The 23,294-nt window shown below is 43.4% G+C and overlaps 1 protein-coding gene across 1 annotated transcript in view; it reads right to left on the bottom strand.

Annotated features, from left to right (window-relative positions):
- Positions 1-23,294, bottom strand: part of TBCD (tubulin folding cofactor D) — a 171,932-nt gene that overhangs the window by 44,843 nt on the left and 103,795 nt on the right. Inside the window, exons 15-22 of the mRNA XM_018553643.1 lie at positions 20,691-20,748; positions 16,976-17,005; positions 16,107-16,192; positions 14,128-14,208; positions 5,010-5,083; positions 3,838-3,955; positions 1,871-1,931; positions 156-178 (exon numbers count right to left, since the gene is read on the bottom strand). Of these exons, the coding sequence (XP_018409145.1) occupies positions 156-178; positions 1,871-1,931; positions 3,838-3,955; positions 5,010-5,083; positions 14,128-14,208; positions 16,107-16,192; positions 16,976-17,005; positions 20,691-20,748 (531 nt within the window). The remainder of the gene's footprint in view (positions 1-155; positions 179-1,870; positions 1,932-3,837; positions 3,956-5,009; positions 5,084-14,127; positions 14,209-16,106; positions 16,193-16,975; positions 17,006-20,690; positions 20,749-23,294) is intronic.

The following is a 23,294-nucleotide window of genomic DNA, read 5'->3' as shown; positions in this document are numbered from 1 at the left end:
GAGACAGAGAGAGAGAAGAGACAGGAGACAGAGAGAGAGAAGAGACAGCAGACAGAGAGAGAGAAGAGACAGCAGACAGAGAGAGAGAGAAGAGAGAGAGACAGAGAGAGAGATTCTATATTAATAGAGAAGAGCCAGAGATCTGTCAGTCTCACCTGTATAACTGACGCTCCTGGAGCTGCGATGTGAAGAGAACAGGTTGAGATGAGTTTTAGAAATTTAAATGCAAAATCTCTTAAAGATTAAAAAATTAAACAATTCTCACATTACAGATGACTGCAAACAACTTATAGTAGGGAAGACATGAAGACCGTCATGATTATCACCAAGCTCCAGGTGGACCAATATTGTGGAAAATAAAGGCATGTCTGATATTTTTAGGCCACCGTTATTGTATCACCGAGAAATAAGCTGGTGCCAAAGTCTCAGGCTACCCTATTCCTTTCCGTTAGATACAGGGCAGAATGTGTTTAGGCAATTGTATCTCCAAATCATCTTTTCATAACAATTAAAATTAAGAAAATGAGCTAACTTTATACACTGTACACTTTGTTGTAGGTACTCTTAAGGTGGCCATACACTCTACAACCATCGCAAGACTTTAGTCTTGCGATGGTTGTAAAGGGATTAAAAAAACGTACGATCTGCCTATCTTGGACAGGCAGATCGCACTCTCGATCATCGCAAGCCACCCCCCTGAGGGGCGGGCTTCCGATGACCGCAATGCTGAACGGGCAGTGTGCGCGTGCGCACACCGGCCCGTTCAGCATTTATCTTCCGAGCACCGTTCTAACCAGCCGAGAATCGTACGATTCCCGGCTGGTTTTCGAACATGCTGGTTCGACAGAAGACGTGCGACCGTACAGTAGAAACGGTCGCACGTCTCCGTTCACACTGCTCGATTATCGTACGAAAAACCGATCGCATACGATTATCGTACGATAATCGTGCAGTGTATGGGCACCTTTACTGCAATGACCAACCTAAAAGCTTTGCCATCTGCTGGATTTTACTCAGCACAGCTGCTCAGGTCTCTGCTGTGCACATCTGACCTCATTAGTGGGCTTTATATAGCAAGGAAAAAGCTTCAAGCACACTCCAAATGAACAGGTTTGTCTGTTAGTCCTTCCCCTTGGTAGAGGTTCATCTGTCTGACTGTTTATGCCTTGGATTTGCTGTGACCACATGTTAAAAGTGACACTAAAACGTAAAAATGCAATCAACTATCTTAACTATTAACAAAAATGTATCTTATTTGTGTATCACACGGCTGTAGATCCTCAAATCATCTCTGAATTGGTGCTGACACTGTCCTTCCTTCTGGAGGGGTGCTACTTTTGTTCCCCATGGTCCGTGTGTATGTTGTAAAGTAGCTACCGCTACAAGCCAACTCTCGGGATGGACTACAATCTCAATACAAATTAGTAAACTAAACATGAGATTGTAGTCCATCACGGGAGTGAGCTTGGAGCGGTGACTACCCTGCAACACACACAGGGACCATGGGGAACAAAAGTAGCCCCTCTCCAGAAGGAAGGACACTGTCAGCACCAATTCAGAGATGATTTGAGGATCTACAGCCAAGTGATACACAAAAAAGGTGAGGTATTATTATTAGCTAAGGTACCTGAATGCATTTTTAAAGTTTAACTCCCGAGTTTAGTGTCACTTTTAGTGCTAACATCTTTCCTGCCCACAGACAGCTATTGCCACTGGCAACACAGAGGTTCAATAAAACTCAGTAACACTCACTCAGTGTTATGAGGATTTGAATTTATGTTGAACAGCTTAAAGTACAATGTGGGCATATATGGGTGTTCCCCAAATGTTTGGGGTAAATTGAGCACCTCAAATGTAAACACTGACTTACCCTCTGATGAATCGCTATTAAACTTTTCAGAGTCTCTTCATCCAGGTAATCAGCTACTGTTCTGAAGAAGATATCAAGAGTTATTTAGTAAATATTAGTGCCCTGAAGTGCTCATTACATCTAGTGCATGAAGAGAATCCATAGGAAACAATAAAGCTCCGCCATGCTATACAGACACGAAGGATAAACAGCAGAGTCTAAGTCACGCGTAAAAAAATGTGTGAAATGACAGGAACCCAACGTTTTAATACTGAGAATTCCACTGACTGGTTGAGGCCCTTATGTCAGCCTATGAAGCATGAAATGCGGGCACATGGAGGTCACATAACATTTGAACTAGAGTGTACTCTAACCGATGTTATATTTACACCACGAAATTCAAACTTTAGTAGTTGACATGCTAAGGACACTTCTTCAATGTTTTTAAAGGGTAATGCCTGATAGTTGGAGACAACACAAGCCAAGCTTTGAAGAACAAAAAGGGAAAAAGTTGATCTACAGCAGATGAACCACTGAATAACTCTGTGTGCCCTCTAAGCTAAAGACATACACTATACTGGGAAAAAAATTTTTTAGATAAACATTGTTTTAAAAATGTGTTAAATTTTATTTAAAAAAAAGTACACTTTGTGTAATCCTTGGAGTACCTGAAAAGTCCGAACTCTCTCTTTTTTCTTTGATACAAATTATTGGGATGTGGTACTCCTCCTCTATGCACACCTCACTGTATGATAACTAACTATATAAAGGAAAATGTTTATCGACACCTAAACCATCACATGTACAGTATATGAGCTTGTAGGACATCTCATTCCAAACCCATAGGCACTGATATGGAGTTTCCCTTTATTTAGTTTATAACAGCCTCAATTTCTCTGAGAAGAATTTCCACAAAATGTTGGGGGTGTCTGTGCTCATTCAGCCACAATAGTATTTGTGAGGTCAGGTACTGCAGCTGGAGTTCCAATTTATCCCAAAGGTGTTCAGTGGGGTTGAGGTCAGGGCTTTGTGCAGCCCACTGGCATTCCTCCACACCAAATGGGTCAATTAATGTCTTTTTGGAGCTGGCTTTGTACACAGGGGATAGTCAAGCTGCAACAGATTGTGTGCTTGCACTGTAGTAACAGTTTAGAGTAGGTTCTTCCTAGGGATGTCCCGATACAGGGTATTTTTTGAGTACTGCACAATGGGCAACAGCCGGCAGATCTTCGAAGCCTCCCCCCTCCTCCGTCTCCACTGGGCATTAACACTTCATTCGGGCCACAAGATCATCCTCACCTCCCTCAGTCCCCCAATATGGCGCCGGACCACATGGCCACCTCTGACTCCCGATCTGAGTCTCGTCCTCAGTCTCCAGTTGCCGCTAATGGAGCCTGCTACCCGAGCCGCTCTACTGACAGCCACTCCTCCTTGTCCCCGCCGCCAGCTACAGGTGAGCCGGCCTATACACAACAGCCTACACATGCTACCTTCGGGCCTGCAGGGAAGCTGCATAAGCCGGCAAGCTTCCCCACCTGTCACAGCTCCTCTGCACCGCATCAGGACTCTCAGCACTCTGACAATGACTTCTGCTGCCACCTACTCAACGGTCACTATTAGACCCTGCTCCTGGGACCCCTCCCCTGGCTGCTCTTTCTTCCTCAGCCAGACCTCAACGAGTTCCTAGATTGCAGGACCCTAGTCTGCAGCCCTGGTGAGACCACACACAGCCATATATAATTGCTGTATAATCATGGATTGATGGGATCTGTAGTCTTCTATTGCTGGTTGCAATTCTCCATTGCTGTATAATCATGGGTTGAGTTACAATTCTTCATAATTATAAAGAAACTGCCCTAAAATTATTAGTCTGTTTTAGTATTGTTTTAGAAAAAATGTCACGTCCCTTTAAGAAAAAGTATTGGTATCGGCGAGTACCTGAGGGAAAGTACTTGTGCTTGGTCTTGAAAAATGTAAAGTTTTCTTACTTGTTATTATGAACCGCCAGCTTATAAAGTGCATGGACAATTTCAGCACAACCCAAGATGGCGCCATGGCGGGTGTGCAAGTCTGTGCTGGTAGCCAAAGGGAGGAAATGAGGCAGCACTGCAATACAAAATGTCACGTTATTGATTGCAAGCATTTCAAGTGATTTCTCATAACACCATGAAGCATTGACAGTCATTTCTGAAGTTATTTCTTACATTTTACATGCCTCTTCTATAATTTTACAATCATGAATCATATACAGATTGATTTGGCGTGTCCTCTAAAGGCTGTCAGTATATGACAATGCAATTAGCATCACTGTTTAATGCATGTGAGATAGGGACCTTAGATTGTAAGCTCCTTGAGGGCAGGGACTGATGTGAGTGTACACCGTGTAAAAATTGTCAGTGCTATATAATACCAATAATAAATGAATAAATTCAACACATCGCAATGCTGATTTATAGATGTGTCGGGACTAATCTTTGTACAGTCAACTCATCTGACAGAAATCTATGGAAACCATTAAAAGCACATACACAGTGGGAGCAGACAAAATCTGGAGCAAATTTGCACTGCAACCAATCAGCTCCTCTATCTCATTTTCAAATCTTACCTGAGCAAACTGAAGAGAGATGCTGATTGGTTGCCATGCACAGCTGCTCCAGATTGTGTCTGCTCCAGTTTTGATAAATCGCCACCAAAGTGTTTGTGAGCAAGATATTACATTGCAAGCAGCAAACCAATTTTTAATTCGAAGACAAATGACTTTTAGGGAAATGCATAGAAACCATTCAACAATATAGGAGAACAGTGAAGAGCAATCACTGTGCTGCAACGCTGAACAGGAAGGATCCCGTGTTTATGTAATGTGCAAATAGGACATGGCGCGCACAATATGGCCCATCTGTATCAAAAAGCACAATGTAAGTTCACCCCTGAACCTCCAAAAATAAAAGATGAATCGCGTGTTCTGGTTTCGTGTCAGACCATGCTTTACTTCTAATTGGAAAACATGGAGCAAATGTAAACCCGACAGTGAGGAGCTCACAAAGTTTAACATCTTGAAAATGTTAAGGGGTAACAAGAATTTATTTCTTAACAAAAAAAAACTCAAAAATAAAATCCCTTTTAAATGCTTCAGTCCCAGCAGATATAAATACGGACATACCTGTTTTGGTCATGTATTCAGGTGTGATCGGCGTAAGGTTGTGCAGGGACTTTGTGGACAGCTCTCGAATGACACTGCAGAAGAAACATAATCATTTAACACAATTCATTTACACAATAAAAAGTGTAATCTGGGCACAATTGTTACTTTCACTTCACTATTACTTTGCCTGCACTTCATTGTGTTACATTTCACTTAATGAAGGAAGAGGCGAGACATTGCATTTTGAGGTGGGAGACGCAACAATGACCAGCTGATCCAATGAGGGCCCAAACAATGAAGAATAATTATATATAACACTCATGACTATTAGATCTGTGGTCATTAGCCCATTGCATTGTATTCTACTCTACAGTTTCAGATACAATAAATACATATGAAAGGGTAAGTTCACTTTCCCAAGTGAATTTGGGAAAATGGAATTACCCCATCCAATCTGGCCCGCTTCCTCCCCCCAACCTGCTATACTGACCTTTCAGGCAAATGCTACTTGCCCTCTGCCAGTACGAGTGTACTATCCGTACCATGTACTGCCGTGTAGCGCAGCCCTGCATTCTGGATTTTGAATTTCCTCGCAAATGGCACGCACTCATTGGTCAGTGGAGTCACCTGATCGTGCTGACCAATGAGAAGCGCTTCTGGCCACACTGATCAATAAGGTGACTGCGCTGACCAATGAGTGCTTGCCATTTGCGGGCGAAATTCAAAATCCATTACAAAGGGCTGCGCTACACATCAATACGGGGTACAGATAGTACACACATACCGGCACAGGGGGAAGGACCGTTTGCCGAAAGGCAAGTTTAGGGGTTAGGAAGGGGGCCAGATTAGGGAGGGGGTTATTCAAATTTTCCCAAATTCACCTGGGAAAGTAGACTCACCCTTTAGGCTAGGTTCAGATCTGAGCGAACCCAGAGTGATGGGGTTACATCCGCACGGCAATCACTTACAAAAAAAAAGGTAACATTAAATTGTTTTTGCTACACACGGCCCAGGCGAAATAGCGGCGAGAAACCGTGCGATCCGTCCTGCACAACTGGGGTGCCATTAAAAAATAATGGCACAGCCAGCACGATCGGCTGTGGTGGGAGACTCCGTGACCGCACGGCAATCCGTGCGGTTTGGTGCACGAATGACGTGCGGTCAGGAATCACCCAGATGTAAGCCTAGCCTTAATATCACAATGTGACAGCTCGAATCTATACCTACATATGCATGTTTCCTTTCATCTTTTGCAGAGATTTCTTCTTGTACAAAAAGACAACAGCGATGCTGAATAAAGATGAGAAATCACCCAAACCAGCCAGGCAAAGGTAACATTTTATTATAGTTTCTACGGAAGAAGCTGAACACAATTAAGCCTTTGAAGACAAAAGCGGCCCAGGTTTAGGCAATGGCAGGTGTAATGTCACTCTAGAAGGAATTGTATCATTACACTGAATTGATGAAAACAATAAACAATGACTATCGACGAGGAGGAAAGTAACAGGTGTCAGAAGGGAGTCAAAGCACGCGGTTTTATTGGGGTTTTAGGATGAAGGAACGGCGCTCGGGAACCAAGGTGTGAATAACTGCCACAAAAAGGCAAAATATATGATGTCAGAGAGACGGGATAAAAGCGCCTATTGTGTACAGAGGAGGCAGAGATCAGAAGATCCTTCTATCCACAACTTCAAATGGGCTGAAAATAAAGAACACAAGGAAAAGGGGAAAAAAAGCTTTACTGTAATGAAGTGCTGTCCAATACAGTACTCCAGGACCGCTCACACACAGTTATGAGATTCACAGGTTATCATTTCTTAAAGGATAATTTACTGAAGCCAACTTTATCCAAAACTCTTTAATCAAATCAAATGGGCGGACAAAGACAATATGCATCTTCAGTGAAGTTATGAAGGGTGAGAACTTCTGACAACATTTTAGTTACTGTCCGTGCCTTCTTGTTCTAGTGAACCCCCCTCCTTCCCATTTCTTGTTCTGGAGTCACAGAAATCAGAAGCGAGACAAATCTCCCCAGCGGTGTCACGGAGAGAAAAATGGCCACATGTGTTAAAGATTTTCTCATTCAGCTCCGAGGCCTGAACAAGAGAAATCACTTGATTCCCTCATCCACGCTAAAAAACGTTGATGGAGGAATCTCCCTTGCTAACTATTGTATTCTGCCGGCTGTCAGAATACCTGAACAATGACCACATGTGACTGGCTGCAGTTATTATTTGGCCGACAATTTTCCACCTGACTCCTTTGACAAAAGTTGATTGAAAAATTGACTTTTGTTCTTGTATAATATTTCTTTATTGTTTCTATATATAACAATACAGACATATAAATATGTAACCATCCTGTTAAAAGACTCTCCCAGGAAGAAATCCAATCAAAAACATACCCATTGGTAATAAAACCAACCATTCTTCCCTCCTAGGGGTCTCAACAAAACAAAAAAAAGCAAGGGAAACAACAACCCAAAATCCCTCCCATCCCTAAACCACCCAATAAAAAAAACAAACCCCCCAAACAAGACCAATTGGAAAGAAAAAAAAAAAGAACATTTCACAGTCTCATCTCCTCCTTCCCTCACTCCTCTCCCTTCCTCCAAAAATTGACTTTTGTTGAGGCATGTGTTGCTGGCAGGGCCATCGAAGGCCTAAATTTCGCCAATTCAGCAGGAAACTGCTTAAATTCGATTAATGTAAGGCCAGAGTTAGGCTTTAAGCAAAAACCAGGTGCGCAAGTGTACCCTTAGCGTACATAGTTACATAGTATTTGAGGTCCCTGTATGTTCTCATTCTTAAGAGTACTTGTACCTCTGTATATTACGGTCCCTGAGGAAATCGTCCAATTGCCTCTTGAACGATTCCACACTCTCAGCCAAAATCACAGCATGTGGCAGCGAGCTCCAGACCCTTGGTTGTAAGAAGGCAGAGATCTCAACAAGAAAAAAGCATTGGCCATCATCAACCAGCTTTTCCTCTGCCTGGAATTCTCGTGATCCTCTCAATTCAGCCGTTGGATGGAGCAGATGTTTTTTCATGACAGGAAAACACTCATTAATGTCCTTCTACTTGACCTGAATGACATACACAATGCTCCAGCGGGTCATACTGCTTTCTCCTACTGGACCAAATGAGCCCAGACTGAGTGTACGCATGTAAAGAGAAGTTCTGAACAACACATTGACATACACAACAGGGTGACAATGAAAGGTAACTGTAGCCCAATACCCCCTACAGATTACCAAAATATCAATTTTCAGACCCACGTATGGTTGGGAAAAACGCAGGTCCATATATCGGTTGTACACCACATAAACCAGAACCATTGGTGTTATGATGGGTGTTGTTGTAGTGATAAGATGGTCAGCTGCCATCTGTTACTAATTAGAAACAATTTTCACCAGCACACAATCCTTGTCTTAAGTCTCAACAGGTCACCGTCACACACACAGATTAATTCAATATCTCTTGGATATATTTATCGAAGAATGTCACAGCATGTCATTAGAAGCTGAAGCTAGCGTTTCAGGACCTCTCGGGTCCTGAAACTACGTCATTATGTCGCTCTGATGAAGGGTCCCTGTGAGGTTCCGAAACACTAGCTTCAGCTTCTAATGACATGCTGTGACATTCTTCGATAAATATATCAAAGAGATATTGAATTCATCTGTGTGTGTGCCGGTGACCTGTTGAGACTATTCTGAGTTTTTTGCACGGCGCCATCCGTGTGATCACCATGAGCACCACCACCATTGAAAGGTTGCAGACCGTAAGGAGTGCGGGTGGTTCTTGAAAACAAATTGTCTTAAGACATTTGCTGAAACATTGACATTGTAGATCACAAATGTAAAGGGATCCTGGAAGTGTTTTACTACGATATTTCAATAAAACATCCTCCCAGAAACAAACATAAAGCGGTGATGAGGAATGCTTCTGATTTACAAGTGTCCTTGTATGATGCCTCTTGCTGCACATAAAAGGGAAAGCCGTCCAAACTGTTGATGATTATACGTGCACCGTACCCTATATCTGGCACTGGGTACGGCTGTGCCACCACTAATGTGGTAGTAAACTGAGGGTCAAACCTGGAGCTGTGTTGCTGCAGCAGCAGAAGGATTTTGTTCAAAGACCTTTTCTTTGGTGCCAATACAAGACATAATCAGGAGCTCCTTCAAAGAGGTTCCAATTATTAACTTTAATCAACACTGAGTGGTAACAACCCCTCTTACGCGACTATGATTGATTTTGATTGTGTATCCCGAGTGGTAAATGCTCACGAAATCGAAAAAGTGTGAAATACAAAAAATTCTTCCTTTCTTGAACAGATGACCTATGGTGTTTGTCAGAGGACATCAACAGTCGCTTCAGATACATTCAACTGCCCCGGATATCTTGCCATTTGTAATATTTTATAGGCGGCACATCGCATTGTCTTTACATAGATAGTCCGAGGACTTACTATAAAAACAAGAGTTACGCTTGTTTGTGTAACCTTGTATGACCTGCAGGCTTGTTTCATTCTCATTCTGTAGATATTGTATACCGGAGAAGAATGTTGCTGGTGGCAGTACTATTTTTCACCTGAGATTTGTGGAATTTTCTGTTACACCTGTTTATCTGGTTTGGGGTTTTTCACAGGTGAATGGCTGCCGTGTCCGGGATGCGGTACTGTAACCAGAGCTAGCCTGCGGGTCGTATGCACAGTGTGACAAATAACCTTGCGTAACTGATTAAAGACAAGGTCTGTAGACTCCATAGAGTACAGAAGAGAACACAGGGGGCAGTAGTCAGCTCCTTAAAAAAGTGGTCACACAAGACACCATGCCCCTACCTTGTCCAGGCCCATGGATGCTTCACGGACTACAACACCAGCCGCAAGATTGGTGGCTATGGCAGACAACACCCTTCTGTGTATAACAGCCACCGACCATTTTGATTAGACAAGATTGAAAACCTTCTACAATCACAAATATTGCCTCTCAGGTAACGTCAGAAGGTTCCTTCTGCAGTAGGAAGTATGCAATATGGTCCAAGCACACAGGTTTATGTAGAAAATCAATCCTTCAATGGCTGGATTACAGCTATATGCCTGACCTGACCATTGTATGAGGTCTATGGCCACCTAAATGACAACACTTCCCAGAATGAGACATGCTCCTTCCCAGCATACCGATCATTTCCAAAACCATTTCTTCTGCTTTCTGCACAGAAAGGATCGGAAACTTCTCAGCAGCTAGGTTTTCATCTCCTGGATCTAGACGCGTTCATATGAGCAGATTATAAATCAGTGTTTAAACCTCTTGGGCCCATTTAAACTTTTTGCTGAAGGAAAACACATGTGCATTTGTGAAAATGCATTTCATATAAAAATCCCATTAATGCAAAGCTGGCTAGTTCTTACCTTTGTACTGCAACTAGGTGGACCCTTTCACAAGTATGCATGTGCAATAATGTGTCCTTTTGATGCATGCGTTTGTGCTTTTTTTGGTACCTTATACAAACAATTCCCCAGTACACTTTCCAGATACTCAGCATAAAAATATATATAAAAATGGTTTCAGCATCTCAGGTAAAAACAAAGTTTTCTATTGCATACATTTGCAAATACATGTGAAGCCACACTGTCCCATCAAGGCACCTGTGCAAAGTGACGTGCCTTGGTGCCGCACATCAGCTTTATTTATAAGCTGCTCCCTCTGCTGCTTTAAGCTATTACTGGCAATAAAACCTGCCCCTGATCACATGCAAATTATGCAACTGTTTAGTAGAAAGTCTACCTCATCTTCATGGCTAATTCTCTCCAATATACTTCACTAATAAGAATAAGAGGCAGTCTTAGTTGCGCCTAATTGTGTCTTGATAAATGTCCCCCAGTTTCTCTTTAAAATATTGTAATAGCAGACACTGACTAATAAGGAATGGGGTGTTAGGTAAGGTAGTGGGTTTGCACCCCTGCCCCCCCATCCCTTCAACTGGCAGCGATAAGGACTACATAAGTCCAAGCAAAGTCACCGCGTTTGCATTGTCAGTACTGCCATGGCTCCATAAGGCATCAACTGCTGTATATCCTCCCTTGGAAAATGACAGGCAGGTACACAGTTTTGACTAATCATGCTATCCCCCTACAGGAGCTTGAAGGACGTAGCTGAGCCCCCTGGACATCCATCAGGCCCTAAGGTGGTCACATACTGTTCATTTTTTTTTTCATTTAGCCAGCAGGCACACAGCATGGATGAACAAATCTCCTGCTGCGATGAAGGTATTCGGAGAGCAGCGTGTGTGTTGCTGCCAGAATACACGAACGAGAATTTTCGGCCTGGCTCCTTCCATTTACTGATTGAAGGATGTCGGAAAGGACGCTGCCAACAGGGCCTCACACAGGACAAACTGCGGCCAGTTCATTAAGGAACAGATGAAATTTGCTCAGTGTATGGCCAGCTTTAAACTCGTGCCAAGGTTGCCTTGAGGATGATCTGGCTCTAGAAAAGAGGTGCAAGCATTCATCACACGTGGAGGTGTTAGATGATGAAGATCCTGGTAGTGAATTTAGCCTTGCAAGAGAGCAAAGACTGGATTCACAGGGGGTGACCCTGGTAAGCTTTAGACATACTGTATATTTTAAAGTGATTCTGCTGTAAGGGGTACATGCAACCAAACAAGTGTGTTTTTTATATCAGCTCTACAGAGTGGGTTCAGGAAAAGCCACATGTTGTTCCCAGCTCGCATCCAGTGGCTGTGATGATCAAACTACTGACAGACAGACAGGATGATCGCTGCAGTGAGCTTTGAAGCTGACCAGCAGACTGGAGACACAATCACTGATCCCTGCGGGTACAGTCACAGCCTGGACAGCACAGCCTTAGAGGACATGTCAGAGCACAGCATAGGATACTATAAACAGTCGATGTGTGCAAACAATACAACGCTTGGGGCATCAATACTGCCTCGGGGATTGTTACCTACTCCTGCCGGTCTGTTCTTACAGCAGCCAGACTTCTGTTTCTTTAAGTCTACTTTTTACAATATGGGAAAACGTTAGATAGCCAAGAAAAATAACAGAGCTATTTGTGTTGTAAACACCATCACGATTACCTGTGTATATACAGAGTAGGCAGTAAATGTTCTCACTTTAATTCTACTTTTTATCTGGTAGAGCGACGTGAATGAAGGAGGTGCACCACCGTACAATACATAACGGATAATCCCTGGTCAGAAAAATGCAATTCAATAGTAACAGCAACAAATAAAAAGCGCTGCCACAAAGTTGCTGGGTACAAGAGCAAGTTCTTCTAAGAGTTACATAACATCTGGATATATATTTATAGGGACTGTTTTACAAGACAAATGATTTGTAAAATTATGCAAATACTTTTGTGTCGTTGTGCCCCCCACCCCACGCAGTATAGAAAGGGTGACAATACTTTTCAGCTCCTGGAGACATTTTATTTATTATAGGTATCTATACGGTGCCGACAATTTACGCACCACTTTACATAGTGCACATTCACATCAGTCCCTGCCCTCAAGGAGCTTACAGACTAAGTTCCCTATATCACAAGCATACATATGAAGTCAATGCCTTGACTACTGCCTGCTCTTTTGGCTTCCAGTAAATATCACACTGGTGATGTCCACAATTGCTTTTTACCATCCTATAAACCCATTTAAAGTGTATGTCAAGGCAAAAATCCTACATTACATGTACATTCCCCCTGTATTTTGTCCATTTAAACATGCTGCAAGCACAGAAAAATAAACTGCTGATGTGCCAGAAATATAGCGAGCTTCTACCTTCCTCTTTGCAATGTCAGTCAGAAATGTAGAAGGCGGCAGGTGTCAGCCATTTCTAATGAATTACAAAGAACACAAGCCCTCTCCTCAGCTCCAAAACTGTTCTTCGGCCCGGTTTACACCTGGACGTTTTGTAGCGCATTCCTACGCTCTGCAAAACGCTCAAACACCGAAATCCCATTATTTCCTATGGGTATGGTTCACACCTGGGCGTATTACAGGCCGTATGAACGCCCTACGCCCAAAGAAGTACAGGAGCTTCTTTGGGGCGTTTTTGTCGCGCATATCCATTGGGATACAGCCAGGTAGCCCTCGGAAACGTGCATTTGTCGCACGGTTTTTTAACCGCGAATCGCGGTAAAAACGTGTGACACGAAACACGCGACAAACGCGCATATTCGATACGCCTAGGTGTGAACCCAGCCTACCTTGTGCACAGCAAGAGAGAACAGAACGTTATCGGCTCACAAGATTTCTAGCAAAACCAACATGAATTTTTGCTACTTATTAAACAGATATAACAAAACACTTGCAAAGGTTTATATTGAGAAAACCAAAAGAGAGCAAACAATAGTTCTTTGTTAGGCGTATACATACACTTTAAGTATCTTCCAACAAATTAGACACACTCATTGCAAATGTGATTTCAGCTTTCAGCTGGCATGTGCCAAATATCAAGATAACATTCAGGTTATTAAAATAGTTGAATTATATAAAGATTTGCAACTTTTAAAGGAATACATCAGTGTAGTAAAGTAATCTTGTTGGTTACTTAAAAATACTGAAAGGTCATCCTTCTGTAATAGTCCGCCCGCGGCCCGCATCTCTGACCTCTCCTCCATCCCATCATTGCAGCCTCCTTCAGACTTCTCAGCATTCAAAACGTATTGGAGTGTCTGATACCTGTGGCCCTCACTCTACTTTGACACCTACAACATGGTTGAGTCTAGGGCTGCAGCTCACGATTATAATTTTTTTCAACTTCTCTCTCTCTCTCCTTCCCCAACCAATGAGAATAGTTGCCAACTATACTCATAATCGATTATTATCAATTTAGTCGATTAGTTGTTGCAGTTCTAGTTGAGTCCTGTAGTGACGTAGGGGTCGGAGGAAGGAACCAGCACCCAGCGCGGTACCCAGGCATCTGACACTACCAGAAGTAGTGAACACCAAAGAGTCTGACATAGGCTGCAACCTGCCACTGGAGAGGCGTGTATAATATCGCTTCTATTGCATGGAACAGGCACTTCAATTCCTTTAAATGACTGATAGGGTCCCTTTAATTGGTGTTTTTATACAATGATTTCATTAACATCAGGAGGCTGTGAACTCACCCATCCCAATGGTTAATCTTCATCTTCACTAGGTGATCAATCATCGCCAAATTGTATTCTGGGAAGTCAGCAACAAATACACTGAAAACAAAAAAAGAGTGAAGGATAGAGACTCTTTAGTAGGAAGCAAAATGTTATACACATCAGTGTCTGTTAAGATCTAAAGACTACTTTTTTTTTTTTAGTTTTGGGTTGCGTAGGGAAGGGTTACATCCCCAATCAGGTTTTTTTGCTCACATTACAAAAATGTTTAAAAAAATTACGCAGCAAACCATTTTTTATGAATCCACAATCATACTACAGTATTTATTTTCTCATTAATTAAGGCCTTTTGGGGTCTTCAAATGCCCTCATCAGGGCTTTAGTCGGTGACAGAGATAAGGGAAAGGGGGGGACTCCTTACATATATCTGAGACAGTGTTACATAAAGAGGAAGAAATGTTTATAGTACCAGCCTTGAAAAGTCTTCCAATGGGAACACCAGTTCCAGTGACAGATGTACAAGAGGTAACCTCCATTCACTTTGGGGAGATTTTCTCTTACTTCATGTAGTGCCTCAGAACAGGAAGTGAAAGGGAATCACTAAGTGACGGCGCTGACCAATGAGAATATCTCCTGAACCTTGCTTCTTCCAGAACAGGGTCCCAAAAGAAAGAAGAGATTCTCATGTTATATGGCTACACTGACCACTCACCGCTCCCTATTGCAATAATTATGTTGCTAAACGGCGTCTGGGTCTGTTAAGTGAGGTTTTCAAGTGTTGGGACCGTTATATAGAATGACATAAGTGGCGGGCATGGGCCATTATTACAGGTAAGTGCAGCGGGTGTGAGGAGGGTGTTGCGAGTTCATTTTCGGTGAACAGGTGACCTAACTCTTCAAGCCAGAAGGGAAGACAGAAAATAAAGGTTGGAAGTGCCCTCACCACCTACGTTCCAAGTTACCTACAACAAATATAAAATTGTAGTTCTTATTTAAAGTACTCAAAATCCAGTGAAAGACTAATTTTGGAGATAGTGGGGAAGGGTTGGTAGTCTCAACTGCACTCTATCTCGATGACCACCATCTCTGGGACATAGTGAGCGGAAACCTGAAATGTTACAGTTGTTAACTAGAAACAAAAAGTAGAGGATATCTATTAAAGTGAACTCCTGTTTCAAAGATGGCTGCGATGGGATTCCCCCTCAAATAAAGAGGACTTCCACTCACCTTCTATTGTGACTCTGAGACAGGAAGTGAAATTAAATGTCCCAGACAGTGACAGGGATAAGACATTTAAAGTGTATGTAAAGCCACAGAGTATGGAATGAGTATGGAATGTTTAAGACCCGTCAGGTGGTGTTTGTGTCCCATCAGGAGATTTTCCTTCACTTCCTGTCCCAGACACTAAGCAGGAAGTAAGAGCAGATCTCTCAAAGCAAAGGGTCTTTCCCTCTTAGACGACTGTCACCAATCATCTAAGATGGAACCAAACTTTCACCAAAAAGGTGCCCCATTATAGGATGCCTAGCGGTAAGTTAAAATTTTGGATTTATCACTTTCTTAACAGAAACAATGGTCACCAAGATTAGTAGGGAGCATAATAATGAGTGTGGATATATAAAAAAAAAGAATTTTGGATTCATATAGGCTTTATCATTTGCCCAATTTATCCAAAACCTAAAAAAAAAAAGTGTGGCGTCTTGTAGAGAGTTCCAGTTTAAAAAAAACAGCAGCACCACTGACACATGTGGCAGAGAAGGCGTGTGCTCCTTGGTTTAGCTCACCTTGATGATGTCGTCGGATTGGCTACGGCTCCACACAGGACATTAGGACATTTACTTTTAATGTAAAATAATTTGTCCCCCCATGTATACTAGGAGGTGACCTCGTGATCTGTATAAGGCACCCACAAGCTAACACTGATTCACAACTTTTCAATAGCTCCAGCCATTTATAGAGGCCGCGTCTGTGAGAAATGGCCGTGGTTTTCAAATTACCTGATCTTGAGGAAGCAACTGACTCGATTCCCGACTGCAAAATAGTCTGCTACGGTCAAGATGTCAATACCGTGTGGAAAAGTACCCTGGAGGCACAAAACAAAAATATCAGACACTTTCCTGGTGCTTTCCATGTTCAGAGAAAAGGAACTACGATGAACTCTTTATATAAAGCTTCACTGCAAACTACAGATAAGAAGGGTGGTTGGCCAACAGCGAATATCATTCCTATTCTGTGAAATATCTAAAAATATAAATGTGTAAAAAAACAACTTTGTAACCAGATTTTGCCTTAGAAATCAGTCTTTGCCATAGAAATATGTCTGTCGGCATCATTGTTGGTTGCTAGAGAAGTTATAAAGCGAGCATGCCAAACTCAAATGAAACAGTAGGCATTGCAAACATTATAATAAAAATATTTTAAACCAGAATAAGTGGCCATTCTTTTTCTTTCTGAGGACCGCAGGGAAGGAGTGAGTGGGCTGTATGCGGCCCATAAAACCTCAATGTAACATGCCTGGTATAAATTGTATTTTGCATGCTTTTTTTTACCAGTTGTCATGAATGCCCCAGCGTGCATGTGTTCGCCCTACATCATATGCATTCTCATAAAGGCAGATTCATCTTACAACATGGCTGCACGGCCTGCAAGAAAGACTGCTCTATAGGTGTTTAAGTGTACCGATGTCAATATATCATAGAATGGAAGGTTCTCAAGATAACTACTGTGACATTGACAGAAAAACTAGTCCGTGTAGCAGCATGAGCCCATATGGCGTGACATAGAGGGGACACCAGGTTCATGCCAAGTTATGCCACGCTATCCGGTGACAAGGGGTTAAAAGAAATGGCTCAGAAAGTTACCATACCTGTCTCCCCACATTCTCCTGGAAGGCTGCCTGGAGAAAAGAGAACAAACAAGACAAAATGAGACACCTCTGCTTATAACCAAACACCAACGGATGAATTCAAAACAAACACAGCGCTGTAGAAATGACCCATGGCTTCACATTCTGGAATAAAGTACACCTTGTGTGGAACGGGCCCCGCAGGGCATACTGTCAATGCCGCAGTCACAAGGAATGCTGGTGAATGGCACCAGCCATATTCTCACGTTCCTCTCGCAGAGCGCTGATCACGCCACCTGTCTGCACATACTACCTGTTACATAGGAGACAAGTGGTGCCTCTGTGCCCGCCCTCCCAGGACACAGAGTTCTGTCTTAGTAATATCTATGAGCTGAAGTGCAATTAGATTTGAAGGGATACATGTGCTGATCGGCTACATAACATGTCTTCTAATGACAAAAAGAAAATAATTTGATAGCAACCAGATAACTTTGTATTGGTCTCACAGGTCTATGCACAGGGCTGGATTTCCCACAAGGCCAACCAAGGCTAAGCCTCAGGACAGCAGGGAGTAGAGGGGCAGCAGGGGTGTGGAGTCCCTATCTCCTGATGCCCGGGACATGAAGTTCCAGGCACTGGGCTGGTAGTTGTTTTCTACATTTAGCCCTGCTTTGGGCAAGCAGAGCTAAATGTCCAGCAGGGAAGCCGCTGCTCGTTTTGTACATGTGATCTTGGCCATCTCGCCAAGATCACTCCATGAGGGGGTTCTTAGGTAGGGGGGCGCATTGAGGAACCTGTCCTTGGGGCAGCGGAGAGAGTAAATCCGGCCCTGTCTGTGCATGAACTTTTTGCAATTGCACCACGGACATTGCTGCGCCACACATTTTAGTGCGGATGGGAGGCATTGCGGCGGTGCTATTGACTTGAAGGCTGTAATTTTGCGATCCAGTGCGCCCCAGCCACTAGCCTTGCTGGAACGCACTGGATTAGGTGTGAACAAGCCCTAAGGCTGGCCATTCTTTGTTTGCTCAGTTTCCCTATCCACGCTAAGCAGTCCCCCTGTGGGCCCTGTGTTGTATTCTGACAGCGGTGGGTTTATCACTGTCAGAATACCCAAACAATGAATTTTCAGACTTTGTCAAACAGAAGGGCATTGAGAGGGCTCAATTTGAGCAGTGTACAGCCAGAGTTAAAACAAACAATGGGTGTCCTTGATAACAGGGTATCTAATATTTGCACATATGTGGGACAGTTTGTTAAAAATATATATTTGATTTTGCTTGGTTTGAAAGGAACCATTGAAGACGGCCATTATGTGGCACAGATGAGGCTCCGGAGTGACAAGCTCGTAGAAGTGGCGCTAGTTCTGGGGGTAGCTGTCACTGTCCCGAAACTACCACATCTCTTGAGTTATGCACTGGCAGCGACCTGTGCTGGAAGAAGTAATGGCTGCAGATTACAGCTGCCCTGATAGTGACGCTGTTGCAAACATAAAATTGCCAAAAATCTGTGCCTGCAAAAGAAGAGTACATACTTACCGCTCTCACTGTCCACACCACTCTGCTGAAGAGAAATAGCTGAAGCCTGTTCAGGAATGGAGACTTCTGAGAGTGTTCATCTACTGGTCCCCCACTGGGCTTACTGGTTCTTCCCAATGACCCCTGAGTTACTACTATGTCCTTCCACACTCTTCACTTAAAAGAGAACTATGGGGTAAGTGTTTTTTCCCATAGTTCTCTTAAGGGTCACGGTAGGACATATACTAGCATCCTCACGTGACCCAAAGCTCAGTATACAGAAAGGTATCATGGCACACTCACAACTCAGCATGTAATAAAACTTGTCTCACCACTAATGTTAATAACAGAGGTTTGGATACACGTCTTCTGCAGAAAATGTGAAAGCCGCACAGCCGCGCTAAGGCACCTCTTATAGTGCGGTCCTAACTCTAAACTGTGGTGAGACAGTTTTTTTACATGCTGACTTGTGAGTGTGCCATGATACCTTTCTACGGTTTACTGTTTGAAGCCCATTTCGTGTGCACCTTACTGTATAATTGGTGACAAATTGTTTAGTGCGTTTGTCATTTGTTTTGCTTGACCAAAGCTCAGTATAATCGCGAGCTACAGCTTGCGGTATATAATGGGACCGCCACAGCCGGGACAGATCCCGACATTACTGTCGAGATCCACCCAGCTGCGTGAGTGACAGCTGGCTCCCCGCCCCCTCCCCGTCCGTTCGTCCAGTTAGCGCTGGAGGATCGGAGAGGGGGGGAATCCCTGCGGGGAGCGGTGAGTGACAGTCACAGCTCTCTGCAGGGAGATTATCGAGAAGTGAGCGAGCAACAGTATGTGTTCGCTCACTTCCAGATCTGTTGAGCCGACGTGTGACAGTTTCATTGTCACAGTCGGCTCGAACTATGAGGATGAGTAACTTTCACTCATCTCATAGTTCTCCTTTATGTTTTAAAACCGTCCTGTCCAGTTTGTAGTGAGACATATACAAAACATATCAACACTTTAAGAAATGCATTTAGCTGATTGGTGATGAAGATATTTAAAATGTGATGCACCCATTTTGAAAAGGTCAACTTTACCAGAACTACTAATGTTTAAAGGAGGGCTCTACATAAAACATGCTTTATCTCTAGGCAGCAGGAATTAAAAAAGTGACACCTATTTCTATTGTCCTACAGCATCAGCCGAAGTACAAAGAAGACGTGCCACAGCCTCTTGTACTAAGTATGAAGTCAGCATAGGTTAAGGGACCCACCAGCAGACATCTGAGCTCTGTACAGTCCCTCCTGTCATATAATTATGCAGGTTATAGATCTACAGGTCTACACTGGAAGTCAAGCTGTAGGGTTTGACAATTACATCTCATTAGCAGCAATGAAAGTATCATTCAGGACTGTCAGGGCCAGCCGCAGGAAAGACACAACCTGTACAGTTAGCCCGGAGCTACAATTACAACAGGCAGTCGTTATGAGAAGGACAAACACAACAATGCTTATCTACAACATAGACCTCAACCAGCAAGCTTTAATGCACGCTGCCTGGGCCTGGGTGGAGGCGACCGACACCGACCTCAGCTACACTAAAACAGCACAATACATAAAGTAAAAGGAAAATGGTCATGGTAACCAATGACATTCCAGCAGCCATTTCTTTCATGGCAGACAAAGAGTGGAGATCTGTCCATGGCAACCAAAGGGGAATGGGAGGAAGTCTCCTGTAAACCATTCTTCTGCTTTCACAGAAACCTGGCATACTCTTACCTTGTGACTTGCTACAAAGTTGCAATCTGATAGGAACTCTATTGCTGTCATGGAGCCAAGCATCCAGATATGGGGGTGCATGTGACCTCCTGCATGTGCTCAGGCCCGAGTACCCAATCGCTAGGCCCAATCACAGTGACATAATCCACTTGGGTAAACTCAAACACCAGAGCTCATCCAGGGTGGACTCTTGCAGTGGGAAGGCATTGAGGCAGTGTAGATGGGCGAGAATCCATTGCTGGGGGGAGGGGAGATACTGGCCAACATGGTAGCTTTGCTGTGGCCTTGCCCTTTAAAGTGAGTGCCTCCACCCCCTGCAGCCTAAATAAGTTGTTCTCTGGAGTTTATGAGAACGCCATGGGTCGTGTTCATATGTGAGGATATGTACTTGGTGCTTGTGAGATCTTGTCAAATATCAACGTGATAGAAAGAGAACAGCGATGAACAATGACAGCTTACCGAAGCAGCTCTTCTGCAGCTCACATCGCGGTCAAAGATGGCAGCGATTAGCAACGCACTACAAGAGGAAGAGGAGAGAGAAATACAAAATGAGACATTGGCATCTATTCAAAGATTGTCATTACTTCACCTAGCACGGAAGGAAATCAGGTGACCATTACCAGCGGCAATATGTCCCACTTAGACATACACTTCATTCCCAGCACATCTCACCTGTTCACATTGTTATACAATGAATATGGCTAGGTACATACAGCTATATTTCACTCTGCTCTGGGTAGGATTAAAAAAACAAAATAATCACTCCCGTGATGGGCTGTAATCTCAATACAAATTGGGCCATGGGGAACAAAAGTAGCCCCCTCCAGGAGGAAGGACAGTGTCAGCACCAATTCAGAGATGATTTGAGGATCTACAGCCGAGTGATACACAAATAAGATACATTGTTGTTAATAGTTAAGGTACTTGGATGCTTTTTTAAGATTTAACTCCTGTGTTTAGTGTAACTTAAAGTAGCTTATAGGAGGAGGGGAGCACAGGGATGACCTTAGCAGTGCGACTCTTTCACAGCCCAATGAGAAAGTAGGTGACACAGGAAGCTGCCATAGTGAACAACAGTGTCACCCTTCCTGGATATCCAATGTGGTTGGGGTGTATAAATCACAAAACGATGAATGACAGAACAGATTACATATGTGGATTTCCATTATAATGTTTTGATTTGAAGGTCAGTCGTGAAATCCAAATAATATTAATAGGAGAGTGCAGCGGTCATGGGTTCTGTATCCAAGCCATTCCAGTGATGCCAGGGTACCATGGAAATTATACACAAAGCTTGGGGCTGCACAGCTCCTGTTTGTCTTCAATACAATGGAGTTAGAGGAGTCCTGCCTGGAGCACACGGCCTCATTGTCTTGTCTACTACCCATCATTGCCATAAATAAGTGTCATTTATTCACACTGACAGTCTGGAAATCAGAGTGAAGAACCCTGAGCCTCTTCTATCACTGCCAAAGAAGGCAAAAACTCAGCGGCTTCCTAAACATGTCTGCTGGCTCCAAGAATGGATTAACCAGCTCAAGATTTTTTGATTTTTAAAGTCAAACTGCAAGCAGCTATGAATATACACCGAGTATTGCAGTTATGTATCCATGTAAACATCATTCATTGTATTAAATTTGATTTCCTATCGATCAGCCTCTGCACAGCAACGCTCATACTGGGAGGGAAAGGGGAAACACTAGGAGCCAATCAGGCCCGGACAAGAAATTTGCTACATGGAGGAGTAGAGGAAAGACTTTCTTGCTGAGCCTTTCCTGTCCAATCACAGGCTGTTGATCCTACTAGTAAACACATTGATTTCCACTGGCTTTAAAAGGGTGACATTGTCGTTTGTTCTGCAGTACAGTTATGGCCTGCTTAAAGACTCCCTTGCCCACAGGGCAACACTGCCGCTGATTTATACAGCGGCAGTGTTGCCTTGTGGGAAAGGGAGTCTTAAGCAGGCCATACACGTTTATTCTCCTTCAGCCCGCTGAAGTTTGTCAAGCCAGGTGGTGCCGGCAGCGCCTCCCTTAGTTAGAATTTTGGATGTTTCACAGGAATCAGCTGAAATTCTAACAGTGCGCGGCCAACATTAGATGGACATGTAGTTTAAAATAAGACTTTAATTAAAAGACAAATATATTATATTATATAAGTCCAACTGCAGCTCACAGTTTTTAAGCATTTACAGCAGCAGTTTGAACCAGTATTAAGCAAACAGCGGTCCTCCAGCTGTGCTGAAACTACAAATCCTATCATGCATTTGCCTCTGGGAGCCATGCCTGCGGCTGTCAGTGACTTGCAATGCCTAATAGGATTTGTAGTTGCACCACAGCTGAAGGGCCGGTGTTAGCCCACCCCTGGTTTAAACCATATGAATTATTGTTGTCTTTTTCCCCGGTGCAGATTTTCCTTCACTTCCTGTCTGGTAAAAAGGTTGTCCTCAGTACAGGAAGTGAGGGGAATCTATACGCACCACAGACAAAAGTAAAATGTGTTACTGTTAAATTCCCATCGCTTCCTGTCCTGGGGACAACCTATTCGCCAGACAGGAAGTGAAGAAATCTTACCAACAGAGCCTTCAATGGTAGTAAAACCTGACAGGGGTTCAAACCTTTACTCCCTATCTAAAATTTTGGCTACAGATACACTTTAATAACCAATAGGATACTATTAATAAATATAAACAATACAATAAATAAGACTCGAATGAGTGACATCTTTCACTTGGTAAATTGTTGCAGAAACATTTGGCTAGCCTCGTTCCCCAGTTAGAGGATCGGAGCTTGGCACGGCTACAGATCTCGACTTTATCAACAAATTCAAACAGGATTTTTGAGCCTTTGTTCTGCGAGTTTCTGCGATACTCCTCACAAGGGTTTCGTGGGAACCAGAGCGAAGACTTGGCCCGCATGTCCCGGCTTGTCGGCGGTTACCACACCTGCCAGCCAGCCGGCCTGGCTCTCTGAACCGCTCAGCCTCGGAGGCACGTCCTGTGCTGTACCGAGACAGCGGCTTGTTTAGATAAAGAGCTTCACTTTCACTGCTTCCCTGGAGCCC

This window comes from Nanorana parkeri, unplaced genomic scaffold, assembly GCF_000935625.1.
Source record: "Nanorana parkeri isolate BGI_ZX_2015 unplaced genomic scaffold, ASM93562v1 scaffold126, whole genome shotgun sequence".
NCBI lineage: Eukaryota > Metazoa > Chordata > Amphibia > Anura > Dicroglossidae > Nanorana > Nanorana parkeri.
This window is presented reverse-complemented; position numbering and strand designations above follow the sequence as displayed.